Source organism: Rhagoletis pomonella, unplaced genomic scaffold (assembly GCF_013731165.1).
Source record: "Rhagoletis pomonella isolate Grant_MI unplaced genomic scaffold, Rhpom_1.0 Rhpom_scaffold_00003, whole genome shotgun sequence".
NCBI lineage: Eukaryota > Metazoa > Arthropoda > Insecta > Diptera > Tephritidae > Rhagoletis > Rhagoletis pomonella.
In genome coordinates, this window is record NW_023458557.1 from 12,878,476 (window position 1) to 12,891,373 (window position 12,898).

A 12,898-nucleotide genomic window follows, 5' to 3' on the forward strand; every position below is an offset into this window, starting at 1 on the left:
ATAGCGATGGTGACCTCTGCCTTTACTAGTACGAATCCCATAAGGACCGCCATAATCAATACCACATCGACTGAACGCGTTGGCTGGTGTACAGTGGTGCTCCGGCAAGCTACCCATAAGTGGATTCGTTCGTCTGGGTCGCTGTCGAAAGCACCGAACGGAGTTGTGAATTAATTTCCTAATAGCGGGGCGAGCACCAATAATCTAATACCGTCGCCGTATGTGATTAAGCGTCGCTTGTGTTCCGCCATGCAGGGTGGACTCATGCGCATGGGCTAGAATCAGCCGACAGAATGGGTTTTCCTTCGGAAGTATAATTCGGAATTTCTCCTCAAACGATAAAAATGAGTGGTTTAATCGCCCATGGACTCGTAGTATTTTCTCTTCGTCGAGCATGGGATTAAGTTGACAATGTGTGCTTTTCGCATGTATCGGCTCTCCTTTAAGTAAGGACGAAATTTCGTTAGAAAAATTAATACGTTGTACGTACCTTATCCAGAACTTCATGGCCTTGTTTCTTTCTTGGCTTGTGCACCAGGATGTTCTTTCGTGAGGTTTCTTCATAATAACATTAAAAAAACGATGGCACCACGCTGTGACCGAAAGAAGTGTGTTAATGTGCGAATACTTGAGCAAGAATGCATCGCAAAATGGTGGCTCCTTCTTGAATGTGGTAGTATAGCATATTGGTTTCTGCTCGGGAACGGGATTGTGGTTTGCGGGTTGAGTCGGCCACTGCTGCTCATCTTGGTACAGCCAGCTCGGTCCCATCCACCAAGGTTCCAATGTGAACCACATAGAAGGTGATATACCCCGGGAACCAATATCGGCCGGATGTAACTTCGTTGGTATATATCTCCATCGGTCGCTGCTGGATAGTTGTTGATTTGTTTTACTCGGTTTGCAATGTATTGTTTATGTATTCCCGGATTTGAACGAATCCAGCTAAGGGCCGGGGTTGAGTCAGACTAAAAGAAGGTTTGCATTGACAGGTGGTTAAGAGACTCCTGCACTTTATAAGCAAGTTTCGCAGCCAACATTGCCCCATTTAACTCCAGAAAAGGTATAGTTAATTTCTTCAGCGGAGCAACCTTCATTTTGGCCATTAATATAGACACCTTCACTGGTTCGTCGGCAGCAATGACGCGGAGATATGTTATCGACGCATAAGCAAGCGCTGATGCATCCGCGAAAACGTGGAGTTGATACACGCAGTATGCACCCATCTCGGCACTTTAATGGCTTCTACTTCTCGTAGCTCCGTTCGAAAATTTCTCCACTGCGTCTGATAAGGTTCTGGAATGACATCGTCCCAGTTGCAGCCAGTGACCCACAATTGTTGGCAGACTATTTTACCTGATGTTAGCCAGCCAGGAGGGTCATATATCTTAGCAACATTCGCGAGTTGTTGACGCTTGGTAATAGGGCCAGATAGATCTGTCATATTGACCTTGTAGATAAACTCATCGGACGAGGCGATCCAATAAAGACCCAATGCTTTCACTTCCTGATGTTGATCGAAGTTACATCTATGTTCGTCATCAACTTGTTCACCTTCGATGCTATGCAGGAAATCTATTGGGTTCGAGTTCCACTTTCGCAAAGTGAACCCTCCTCTTTCCAGCAGGAGCTGTAGTTCCGTTTGAAGACGTATCGCACTTTCAGGGTCATCCGCACCGTGCAGACAATCGTCCATGTAAAAGGAATGCTTTAGTACTTGGGCTGCCTGTGGGAAAGAATCACCTTCATCTTTGGCCAACGATTGGAGGACTTTTATTGTAAGATTGCAGGTACAAAACTGAATACTCCCGTAATGCTCCTATTCCACGAGCTTTAAACGAACTTAATATGATTTCGAACAATGTTTCATTCGTTTTTGCATTTTCATTAGATGTTTTTAAAAACTCCTTGGATTCCATTTTCTAGTTCTTATCTATTATTATTTAGTAACTAAGCTGAATTTTGTTATTAGTCTGTAAGGAACTTTTATAAGTTTATTAGACTAAATAAATAAATAAATAAAAGATATGGCGAACAGTTAAGTCCATAAGTGACTGTACGTAGACGATAAACCGTCGGATCCCCCATCTCGTTTAACCATACAATTCGCTGTAAGTCAGTGTCCTCAGGGTCAACCAATATTTGGCGATAGCACTTCTCAATGTCTGTCATAAATCCTATACGGTAAGTACGCCACTTCAGGATAACCGACGCCAGGTTATTTTGCAGTTTGGGGCCTACATGCAAGCAATCATTCAACGATACTCCTGACTTATTCCGATACGACGCATTGACAACTGTTCTCAACTCCGTAGTAGAACTAGATTCTTTGTAAACCCCATGATGGGGTATGTAGCAAAATTGTTGCGGCCAAAGCGTTCGGAGACAGGCCCCATGTGCCCGAGGCGGAGGTACTCATCCATATACGATTCATACCGTTGTTTCAACGTCGGATCCTTTTCTAAGCGTTTTAGTTGCTAATTAAATAACCGGAACGCGCCCTTCTTCGAATTCTTTAGTTTATTTAAATCGGCTCCATTTTTTAAAGGATATCTTATGATGTAACGACCACAATTTGTGCGCTTAACCGTGCTCTCAAAAAAGGATTCACATTCAGCTTCATCCTCACTCATTGGGGCTGACGCTGATAGATCATCTTGCTCGTTGAATTGCCACATTAGCTTAACTAACTCGTTGAGCTTCGCGGAAGTGGCAGCGCAGACCGTCGGTCGCTCCAGTGGGATTATTTGGTTCGGCACCTTTCCAAATATTACCCATCCTAAATGGGTTCTTCGTGCGATGGCAGAGCATTCGGGCAATTGCTTGATCTCTGGTATCAGCGACACGCTATTTACATCTGCCCCCAGGATTAAGTCGATAGTGGTTCTGCCAATTCCAGGTCAGCGAAGTCTTGGAGCACATTGTATTTAACATGCGTTGTGGGCAACAGGTGACCAAGACTTGGTAGAGTTAGAGCTGAACAGCTCAACGAGAATTTACTATTTACAAGCGAGCGCATTATGAAGTCAACAGTCCCGGTGGATTTGCCAACCTGTGCTCCCCCGGCTCCAGTAACAGGTACTCGAATGAGAAGCCGCGAGAGTCTCAATTGCTGAGCAGCGAATTCGCTGATAAATGTGTCTTGGGAGCCGCTATCAAGAAGAGCTCTGAGTGTGAACGCGCGCCCAGAAGGAGAGACAACACCCAGCTGGGCGGTGGCAAGTAGTGTTGACGATCGTGAATGCTTTTGTGTTGATGTACACGTAATGGGTGTAGTGGCACGCACATGGTTGACGCAACCGAGTCGACTGTTCTCTTCTTGACACTATCATAAAGCATCGTGTGGTGCTTTGAGTTACTTCGCTTGCATGAGAACGACGACGGACATCTGTTTTGCATGTGATCGCTCTTCAGGCAATTCTTGCATAGACCCTTTGCCTTAACTGTTTGTAATCTATGAGTTGGAGATTGGGCCTTAAACTTTGAGCAGAACTTCAGTATGTGCTTTCCTGCACAGCAGGGGCATGGTAGATAATTGGCTTGATGGCAGCGGATGGATTGATGGCGCACTGGCTTAGGACTGCTTCTAAACCCACAATGCGCTTCTCTAAGAACTGTACTAATTGTTTATATATTGGGATGTGGTTGGGAGAGTCTAGGGACAACTCCCATTGCTTAAGAGTTTCTGTATCTAGCTTTTCGGTGATCAGATACACAAGCCAATCATCCCACTTCTCCGTGGGTCTACCAAGCTTCGTCAGTGCACGCTCGGACTCTGTGACCCCGTCCATAAGCTTCTGTATTGCTGTTGAGCATTCAGCTGACGCGCTAGGAAGTTTCACGATGTTGTGCAAGTAGGCGCGCAGAAGTCGTATTTTGTTATCGTACCTTTGCTGAAGTATATCCCAGGCAACTTTGAAATTGCTGTCAATAACTAGCAAATTTCGGAGGAGCACTTCGGCGTCTCCTGATAGGCAGCCTTTCAAATAATGCAATCGCTGGACATCGGATAAGGTCACGCCATTAATAACACACGTGGAGAACGTGTCCTTGAAAGATAACCATGTTCCAAAAGTTCCGTCGAACTTTGGCAGCTCGATTTTCGGTAGCTTCATTGTTGTCTTTGTGGATACGCTTTCAGTCGTCCCTGATGGACTTGGTGCCTGATTATAGAGTGCGTCTTCCAACTCCCCTAATGCCTCACAATAGGCGCCTTCGATTTCTGCAAAACGGCTATCATCCAACTGTGTCTTAAGCTAAGCGTACACGGTAGAGAAATCTCTCGAGAGTTTCACTGAAATAAAAATCTCCTCTCTCAATTAAGTTTACACGGTAGAGCAACTCTAGGAGATATTCCCTCTAGCTAGAGACAAAATAGAGAAATCTCAACTTTTATCTATCACGTACTCTACAAGCTGTGTACACGGTAGACAATATTTACCTCTCGCCTAGAGTTAGTTTTCTATCTCGAATTGTTGTCAACGCTTGTTGTATGTACATATATATGTATTTATATCAAAGCCACGATGTAGAAAATATAGTTGGCGCCATCAGCGGAGCGCTAACCCTTCGTCGAGTTGACAGCATTCACCAATTTTCTGACGTTATAAAATACATTTTCGCAATATGAACAATAATTAAATTTTGAAATTGTACTTATTTGCCGAAAAAAATTTTACCTAAAAGTAGACAAATGTACCTAAAAATTTAACATGGCAACCTCTCCCTTCGGTACAATGTGCACTTTTGGACTCGCATCAAACAACCTTTAATATTTAAAATTCCCTTGAAAGGAGTTTCTCCGAGCAGTTCCAGCCAAACTACTATACAAGGCGAATTTATACAAGGTGGTGTTGATGACGAATTAAATTTTCGCCGCGGTACTACTGAATGTCAAAATGATGTGTTTGTTGTAAACAAGGCGAATTAATTTTACAACAAACACATCATTTTGACATTAAGACGTACCTCGACGAAAATCTAAATTCGCCATCAACACCACCTTGTATAAATTCGCCTTGCTACTATATATATGTATGTAGTTATTCACCAAGTTGAGCAAGTGGCCTGGCACTCTGACAAAACAGCAGATAACTCAAGCAACGACTATTGCCAGAGTGCCAGACCACCTGCTCAATTTGTGAATACCCCTTATGTTTTAACCAATAATTATGCCCCTTTGCAAAGGACGGAGGCTATTGGAAAAGCCATTGAAATACCAATGAAAATAAGAGGATGATTCCCGGTACATTATTTGGCTACGTTCTAATTGCACTTAAAATTGTGTGCTTGTATCGAATATACGATTTAATGTCATAGCCATTTCAAAATTTAACAATCTGTAATGAAGTTCATTGTCAAGACTTTACTATACGTCTCCGTAGAGCAAAAAGTCTATTTAGCTTGCTAAATAGAGCGTAGAGTTGTCGTAGAGTTTTCGATCTAGCTTCGTTGGACTGTGTACACGGCGAAAAAGTCTCGCTAAATAACTCTCACATAGACTTTGTAGGTGAGTTTCTCGTAGAGCTCTATTGAGTGTTTACACGTCTCTAGCGAGATTTTTGTCTAAATCTCGCGTTTTTTCTCTACCGTGTACACTTAGCTTTAGACGCGGTGTCTTTCGATGCTATGGCTAATTGCAAAGCTTCCTCGCGTGCCGCGGTAAATTTGGCCCAATAATAATCTAGGAGTCGTTTACGAGCTATCAAGTAACCCCGGGTTTGTTTCTGCTTCGCGGTTTTTCGTGTATTTGCCGAAAAGTTAGTAATGAGCTTAGCCAGGCTCTCTTCTTTCTCGCCTTCCATGCCAGTGCAATTTAACTTAGTTCGCTTGTTAAGGTTATCCACGTTCTTCTCACGTTGCGTTTTAGCAACAAACCGGGGTGCAGCTCACTGATCGCAAAACTAGTAAAAGAAGCTGAGTGTTTCGTACAATATTGGGACGTTTCCTTGCAAGGGATGCCAAAATGTAAAACGAAATGAAACGCCCTCAAAAATTGGTCCTAAATATTCTTTATTTTAAAGAGTAGTTTGCTGTAGAGAATCGACTTACTTTCCCAGATGTTGATGAAACGAAGAAGGATAGACAACAACAACTTTGTTGAAGTGACAGCCCGGTGGTGTGTGTCATCGTACGGTCTCACAACATGTAGCTGTCTGTATGGTACAACGACGCAGGACTGGGTTGCTGTGTTTTCATGTAGCATAAAGCAGGGTTACATTCTAACAGGGAATTTTGAACCAAGTTCTGAAACAGGGCGTTCTTCAACCAATTTCTGAAGTAGGACGTTCTCGAAAAGTTTTCTAATAGGACGTTTTCGAACCAGCAGCCGAAATAGGTCGATCTTCCACTCAGCAGTCCATATGTGTATATCTTCTTCTTCTTGTTATTTGGCGCTGTAACCGCCTAAGAGATTTTGGCCGAGTTCAACAAAGCACGCCAGTCCTTTCTTTTCTGTGCCAACTGACGCCATTTAGAATTGCCAAGTGAAGCCAAATCCTTTTCCACCTGGTCTTTCCATTTCAGTGGGGGCCTCCCTCTTGCTCTGCTACCACCAGCGGGTCCGAGTTGAATACTTTCTGAGCTGAAGCGTCGGTGTACATTCGAACGACAAGGCCCAGCCAGCGGAGCCGCTCTATTTTAATTCGATGCACTATGTCCATGTCGTTGTAATAGGCCCGTCAGAATGGGTACTTTGCGTACGTTCCGCTCAAGGATGAAACTGACAGTTGAGTAGACTGTGTGTGTTTGCATAGAGAGCGCCAGATTGGCAACCCTTGCGTCGACGGACTCAACGAACGTTGGCCAACTCTCAACTTTTGACGCAAGTAAGTCCGGCAATGCTGACATTTGACATTTGAGTTTCATTAGCGCCGTTTTCTTTTAATTTTTTTTAAGCGTGGAATTATGTGGCGGCCGCCACAGGTTGCAGTGGTAAGCGGCGATTCGGGTACGGTTTAATTGTTTGTTCAACGACTTTGGGTTGCTGTGCGGTTTAAAATATGCTAATTTCGCACACACACCGCCTTCCCCTCCGACCTCCACCCCAAAATCGTTGTACAAATAACTAAACATTTCCCGTACCTTGTGTTTTCCAATGTTTTCAAAAATTTATCGGCAGTGGAACAGTGTCAGAGTCGCTGGAGGTCCCTTCGCGACCGATTTGTAAAGGAAGAAAGCGGAAGAAAGGCGCCTTCTGGGAGTGCTGCAAACGACAAGGACGGTAGTGGATGGAAATATTACGAGGCATTGGCATTTCTGCAACGGCACGTTGCACCACGCAAGTAATTTATGCAACCATTGCTATCATTGAATCCACTTTAGTCAGCTTCTTTCGTGAAATCTTCAAAAGTGCTATCACTGAATGCGGATACATATGTATGTACTTACATACATGGCTACGACCGTAGCCTATACTTTGAATGTATACGTTCCGGGGAATTGAGATTCAGTGTTACATTTTCGTAGTTTCGCAAAAATCGGACTGCGATGGTTACAGCGAATAGTCCCGAATACTTAATAGAGTATTACGAGGTTACACCGCATGCTCGCCTAAAAGAATAGACATATTTTGGAACTTTAAGCTTTTTTAAGACAAAATTAAAAATTAGTTTCAATTGCCGAAAAGTCCACTTATATAGATGTATATATATTATTTAAGGACGTTTGGCAACACAACGTTTGGTACCAACATAAATCTTGAAAAATGTACATCGCAGCCTGAGCAATCCATTAATGTATATGAGTCGCAACCTCTTTTCGAATATTCCTACGATGAAGAGCCCGTAATTGAGCAGACGCAGCAGACAGTTGCTAAGAAATCGCTTTGATTTTTGCACTTTGTATACTAAAATTGAATGGGCTATAAAACTGTATACTTTGGTTAAAACTTGCAAAATATGTATGCAAATTTACCGAATTTTCCTTCGTTTAGCACAAAGTTTAGAGATTTCAGTTTTATTTTTTTTGTTGCAGTATAAACAGTATTTTTTTAAACAAATAGCAGAAAAAATAAAGAGTAAACAATTTTGCATACATTTTCAAAAATTCTGTGTCAATAATTTTGCGCGGCACTGTATATATACATATATATATATATGTACAAGTATGTATATAGTATATGTACATGTACATACATTTGCGTTCAACTAATTAGAAACGAAATTCAAAATGATATTGTTTGCAAATTGTTTATTTTTTTATTTTTAATCATTTTCATTTAAAATATAATTCAATCTGTAACAGAAACCACAATAATAAAAGTTTCAAAGCTTGCGAAACTTGCAAAAAAATTTATCAAACTTTTTTTATTGTGGTGTCAGTTACAGATTGAAATATATTTTAAATGAGTATTATTAAAAATAAAAATAAACAATTTGCAAACAATATCATTTTGAATTTCGTTTCTAATTAGTTGAACGCAGGTGTATATACATGAACTGTTGTAATGAAATGTATAAACTGAATAAGAAAGAACAAAACCAAATGTAAAGTTATGAACTGTATTAAAAAATTGAATTACTTAAATAAAATAAAATTACTTACTTTTTTAAAAATTTGGATTACTAAGCTCGAAATTGTGGATATCTAATATACAGTAGTCGAAAAGATTATAACCGCACCATATATTGACAAGTTTTTAGGAGTATTTTGGTTTTTTTTTTAGTTTTAGTTAATTTTTAGAAAAACTGTAGAATTCTTTAATAAAAGCCTTGTTATAAAAAAAAACAAGTAAAATTAAGTAACAAAAATGTGAAAACTTGTCAATACGTGGTGCGGCCATAATATTTCCGGCCACTGTATGATAGTTAATATTTTTAAGCCCGCTATACAGCTCATTGCGAGCGTGAACGTGAACTTTTTAGTTTGACTAATAACTTCGTTATTACTTCACCTTTTGAATTAGTTAATATCAAAAATAGAGAATTAAAATATCTTTCAGAATTATAGAATTAAAAGTAATTATTTATTTTAATTATTTGCACTACATGTACTTGCATGTACTCTTCTTTACTGGGTTATTCGGGGGTGAGATACTAAATAATCTTTTAATTCATCCCTCAATTTAAAAGCATTGTGGGAAGCGTTGTTTGAGCCCATGCGCCTAGCATTCTGTAAGGGGGCAGGAATTTCATTTCGCCATAAGCCCCTTCTCACTTCGCCATTGATTTCTTGATCAATTGCTTCAGGGGGACAATAGCTACCATCGGGCATTTTTACATAGTTGTGCAACACGACAGTGGCCTTCACTATCTTCTCGGTAGAAGCGGGGCTCATTTATAGTGGACTTAATAATATTCTTCACCGGCACGCCAAAATTCCAAACTCGTTTTCGATGACCCAACGAGCCCGGGACAATCGTTGGTTAAAAATTTGCCTTGCTGGTGGTAAGTTTGTTCCTAAAAGAAATAAACGTGTTAACAGCGAAAGACAAAAATATAATCACTTCTTACAAACCTGGAAACGGTCTCATCAAAAATGGTTTCAACGGAAACGCATTATCGCCAACAAAGTAATGGGGAAAACAATTGTTTGTACCTGGTAGAACATCATTTTCAGGCAGATCCAGAGTAAAGGTTTTTGCCGAAGCCCGAATTCCATAGGACACCGCCATCGCTTTGGGAACCGTAAGCGCCAATATCGATTCCAGTAAATGTATAATTGGCGTCGCATACTGCAAGTAAAACTATGGAATAATTTCCCTTGTAGTTGTAGAAGAGAGAGCCAGAGTTTGACGGACAAAATACGTTTATATGTTTGCCGTCAATTGCCCCGACGCAGTTCGGCAAATCCCACATTGTATAAAAATCAATGGCGATTCGTTTCCACTCATCATTCTGTGGTAATGAGACATACACGGGACCAAGCACTTCCCACAGTGCGTCGCACGTTTCTCCAACTATTTCCTTCATTGAGGAGAGTCCGACCTTGAATGAAGAGGCGTAAAAAGGCTTACCTCCACCATGAGCCAAATAACTAAGAATAAATTAAACCCACATTATTACTTATATTTTTACTATGTGTGAGATGTGAGCAATATACAACTTACCACAGGGCCAAATAAAGCCGGCATTCGGGAGAAATAGACGGTCGATTCGAGTTTTTAGTAAGTTTTTCTCGGATCAAATTAAGGAGCAGGTCGAATACTTTCTTCTCCATCCTAACAGTATTTTTAAACTCCTGTGGGAAGGAAAAGTGCGTGGCAAAGAAACCATTTGCTTCACGATCTCGTAGATCTGGTCGTACCCACCATCTCCGATTGCCATACAAACGTTTGAAGCACTCCATGGCTTCCAACAATATTAATGTAATTAAAATTACTTCAATAGCTTCCATTTTCAAAGTTTATTTATTATTTTGATAATAACAAATAAAAATTTTTAGATTTATTCGCAGCGAAAAATTTGGCGGTAATAAAGAACAGCTGATTTTTGTTTACAAACGCAATACCTCAAGTGGCGTATCTCTACGTGACGTACGCCACTTCCTTCGCATACTTTTCCGGTACTGACGTACAAGTACCCATTCTGACGGGCCTATAAAGCTCATCGTTCCATCGTCTGCGGTGCTCGCCGTCGCCAACTCGTAAAGGCCCGTAAATCTTCCGCAAATCTTTCTCTCGAATACTCCAAGAGCCGCCTCATCGGATGTTGTCATTGCCCATGCTTCTGCGTTATATACCAGCACGGGCGTTATAAGTGAATTATAGGGTGTGGTTTTTGTATGCTGAGAGAGGACCTTAATCCTGAATTTCCTACCCAGTCCAAAGTAGCACTTGTTGACAAGAGTGATTCTGCGTTGGATTTCCATGCTGACATTATTATCGGTGTTAATGCTGGTTCCCAAGTAAACGAAATTCTCTACTTTCTCCAAATTATAATTGTCAACAGTGGCGTCGCGCCTATGTGTTGACTGTTTGTTTGATGACAGAAGATACTTCGTCGTGTCAGCGCGAATGTGCTGACTATTTGTTTGATGACAGGAGATACTTCGTCTTGTCAGCGCGAATGTGCTGACTGTTTGTTTGATGACAGGAGATACTTCGTCTTGTCCTCGTTTACCACCAGACCCATTCGCTTTGCTTCCCTATCCAACTTGGAAAAGGCAGAACAGACTTAGCGGTTTTTGTTACCGATGATGTCGATGTCATCGGCATAAGCCAGCAATTGCACGCTCTTGTAGTAAATTGTTCCTGAGCGGTTCAGTTCTACAACATCAGATTAAAGAAGTCACATGAAAGGGAGTCGCCCTGTCTGAAACCCCGTTTGGTGGCGAACGGCTCGGAGAGGTCTTTCCCAAGTCTGACGGAGCTGGTGGTATTGCTAAACGTCATTTTACATAGCCGTATGAGTTTTGAGGGGATGCCAAATTCAGACATAGTGGCTTTTGACAGCACTAAAAGGAGTTGCCTATACACTCCTTTTAGTGCTGTCAAAAGCGGCTTTAAAGTCGACAAATAGGTGGTGAATGTCGATCCTTTTCTCCCGGATCTTTTCCAAGATTTGGCGTATTGGGAATACCTGGTCTATGGTGGATTTGCCAGGTCTAAAGCCACACAGATTAGGTCCAGTCTTTCACACAATACGCTCCATAAGACCTTGTAACCTATGCTTAGAAGGCTGATCCTGCGGTAGTTGGCGCGAATGGTGGGGCATACTTAAAAACCAGTCGTCGGGCATGCGTTCATCTGACCATATTCTGCACAAGAGTTGATGCATGCACCTTATTAACTCCTCGCCGCCGTACTTGAATAGGTCAGCTGGCAGTCTGTTCAGCCGCGTTACTGCTATAAGTACCTCGTCATAGTCAGGCGGTGGAGCGTCGACTCCGTCATCATCGACTACATGCTGGGGTTCTTCTTCTCCTTAACTTTCGGTGCTGCTAACATTTAGTAGGGCGGAAAAGTGTTCCCTCCATAATTTAAGTACGCTCTGGACATCGGTTACTAGGTCGCCATTATTGTTCTTACAGGAGTACGCCTTGGTCTTGAAACCTTCCGTAGGTCGCCTAACTCTCTGGTAAAATTTTCGGGCATTCTTCTTGTCCGCCAGCATATCAAGCTACTTTTTCGGCGCCGGTACTTAATGAGCGGGAAATGTGGTTCCACTGCTCGCATATGTCGGTTTGTTGAAGAGTGCTCTCTGAGAGCAAGTGTGAGAGTCGAGTAGCGAAAGCACTGGCTGTCTGTTGTGACTGCAGCTTTTCGACGTTAAGCTTTCCTTGCATATTTGGGCGCACATTTTTTGGGACACAGAGGCTGCAAAAAGATAGTGTGGTTCGAGTCGATGTTTGGGCCCCGGAGTGAGCGTACGTCTAAAACACCGGAAGCGTGCCTTCCGTCTATCACAACATGATCGATTTGGTTTCTCGTTTTTTGATCCGGACACAGCCACGTAGCTTGATGGAACTTTTTATGCTTGAACCTGGTACTGCATACTACCATGTTTCGGGCCCCGGCGAAGTCGATCAGCCTCAATCCGTTGTCGGACGTTTTGTCGTGGAGGCTGAATTTTCCGACGGTGGTTCCAAAGATCCCTTCCTTTCGCACCCTGGCAATGAAGTCGCCAAGCACGATTTTGATATCATGATGGGGGCAGCGCTCGTACGTGCGCTCCAAGCGCTCATAGAAGAGATCCTTGGATACCTTATCCTTCTCTCCCGTCGGCGAGATGTTGAAGAATATCGCATTGATGCGGATTGTGGCTAAACGCTCGTCCACCGGGGTGAACGACAATACTCGGCGACGGAGTCTCTCTCCCACCACAAATCAAACTCCGAATTTGCGCTCCTCTACATGGCAGCTATAGTAGACGTCGCAAGGCCCCAGACATTGCTGACCTTGCCCCGTGCAACGCATTTCTTGGATGGCGGTGATGTCAGCTTTTGTCCTTACGAGGAC

At 42.3% G+C, this 12,898-nt stretch overlaps 2 protein-coding genes across 3 annotated transcripts; both read right to left on the minus strand.

The window, feature by feature from the left end:
• Window positions 1-3,494: 3,494 nt before the first annotated feature.
• Window positions 3,495-9,213, minus strand: LOC118736051. The gene is made up of 2 exons (XM_036466159.1): window positions 9,157-9,213; window positions 3,495-4,256 (listed from the first exon to the last, which is right to left on the minus strand). Exons 1-2 carry the CDS (start codon window positions 9,211-9,213, stop codon window positions 3,495-3,497), a joined length of 819 nt encoding a protein of 272 aa, XP_036322052.1.
• LOC118736476 (protein ANTAGONIST OF LIKE HETEROCHROMATIN PROTEIN 1-like) lies at window positions 8,732-10,365 on the minus strand. Of its 2 annotated transcripts, XR_004992683.1 has the most exons (3): window positions 10,049-10,365; window positions 9,457-9,975; window positions 8,732-9,398 (listed from the first exon to the last, which is right to left on the minus strand). XR_004992683.1 is itself a non-coding variant. In XM_036466558.1 (2 exons), exons 1-2 carry the CDS (start codon window positions 10,333-10,335, stop codon window positions 9,555-9,557), a joined length of 708 nt encoding a protein of 235 aa, XP_036322451.1. In that variant the 5' UTR covers window positions 10,336-10,365; the 3' UTR covers window positions 8,732-9,554. The 2 variants fall into 2 exon arrangements, 1 of the variants encoding a protein (XP_036322451.1); XM_036466558.1 differs by having other exon boundaries at window positions 8,732-9,975.
• Window positions 10,366-12,898: the final 2,533 nt, after the last annotated feature.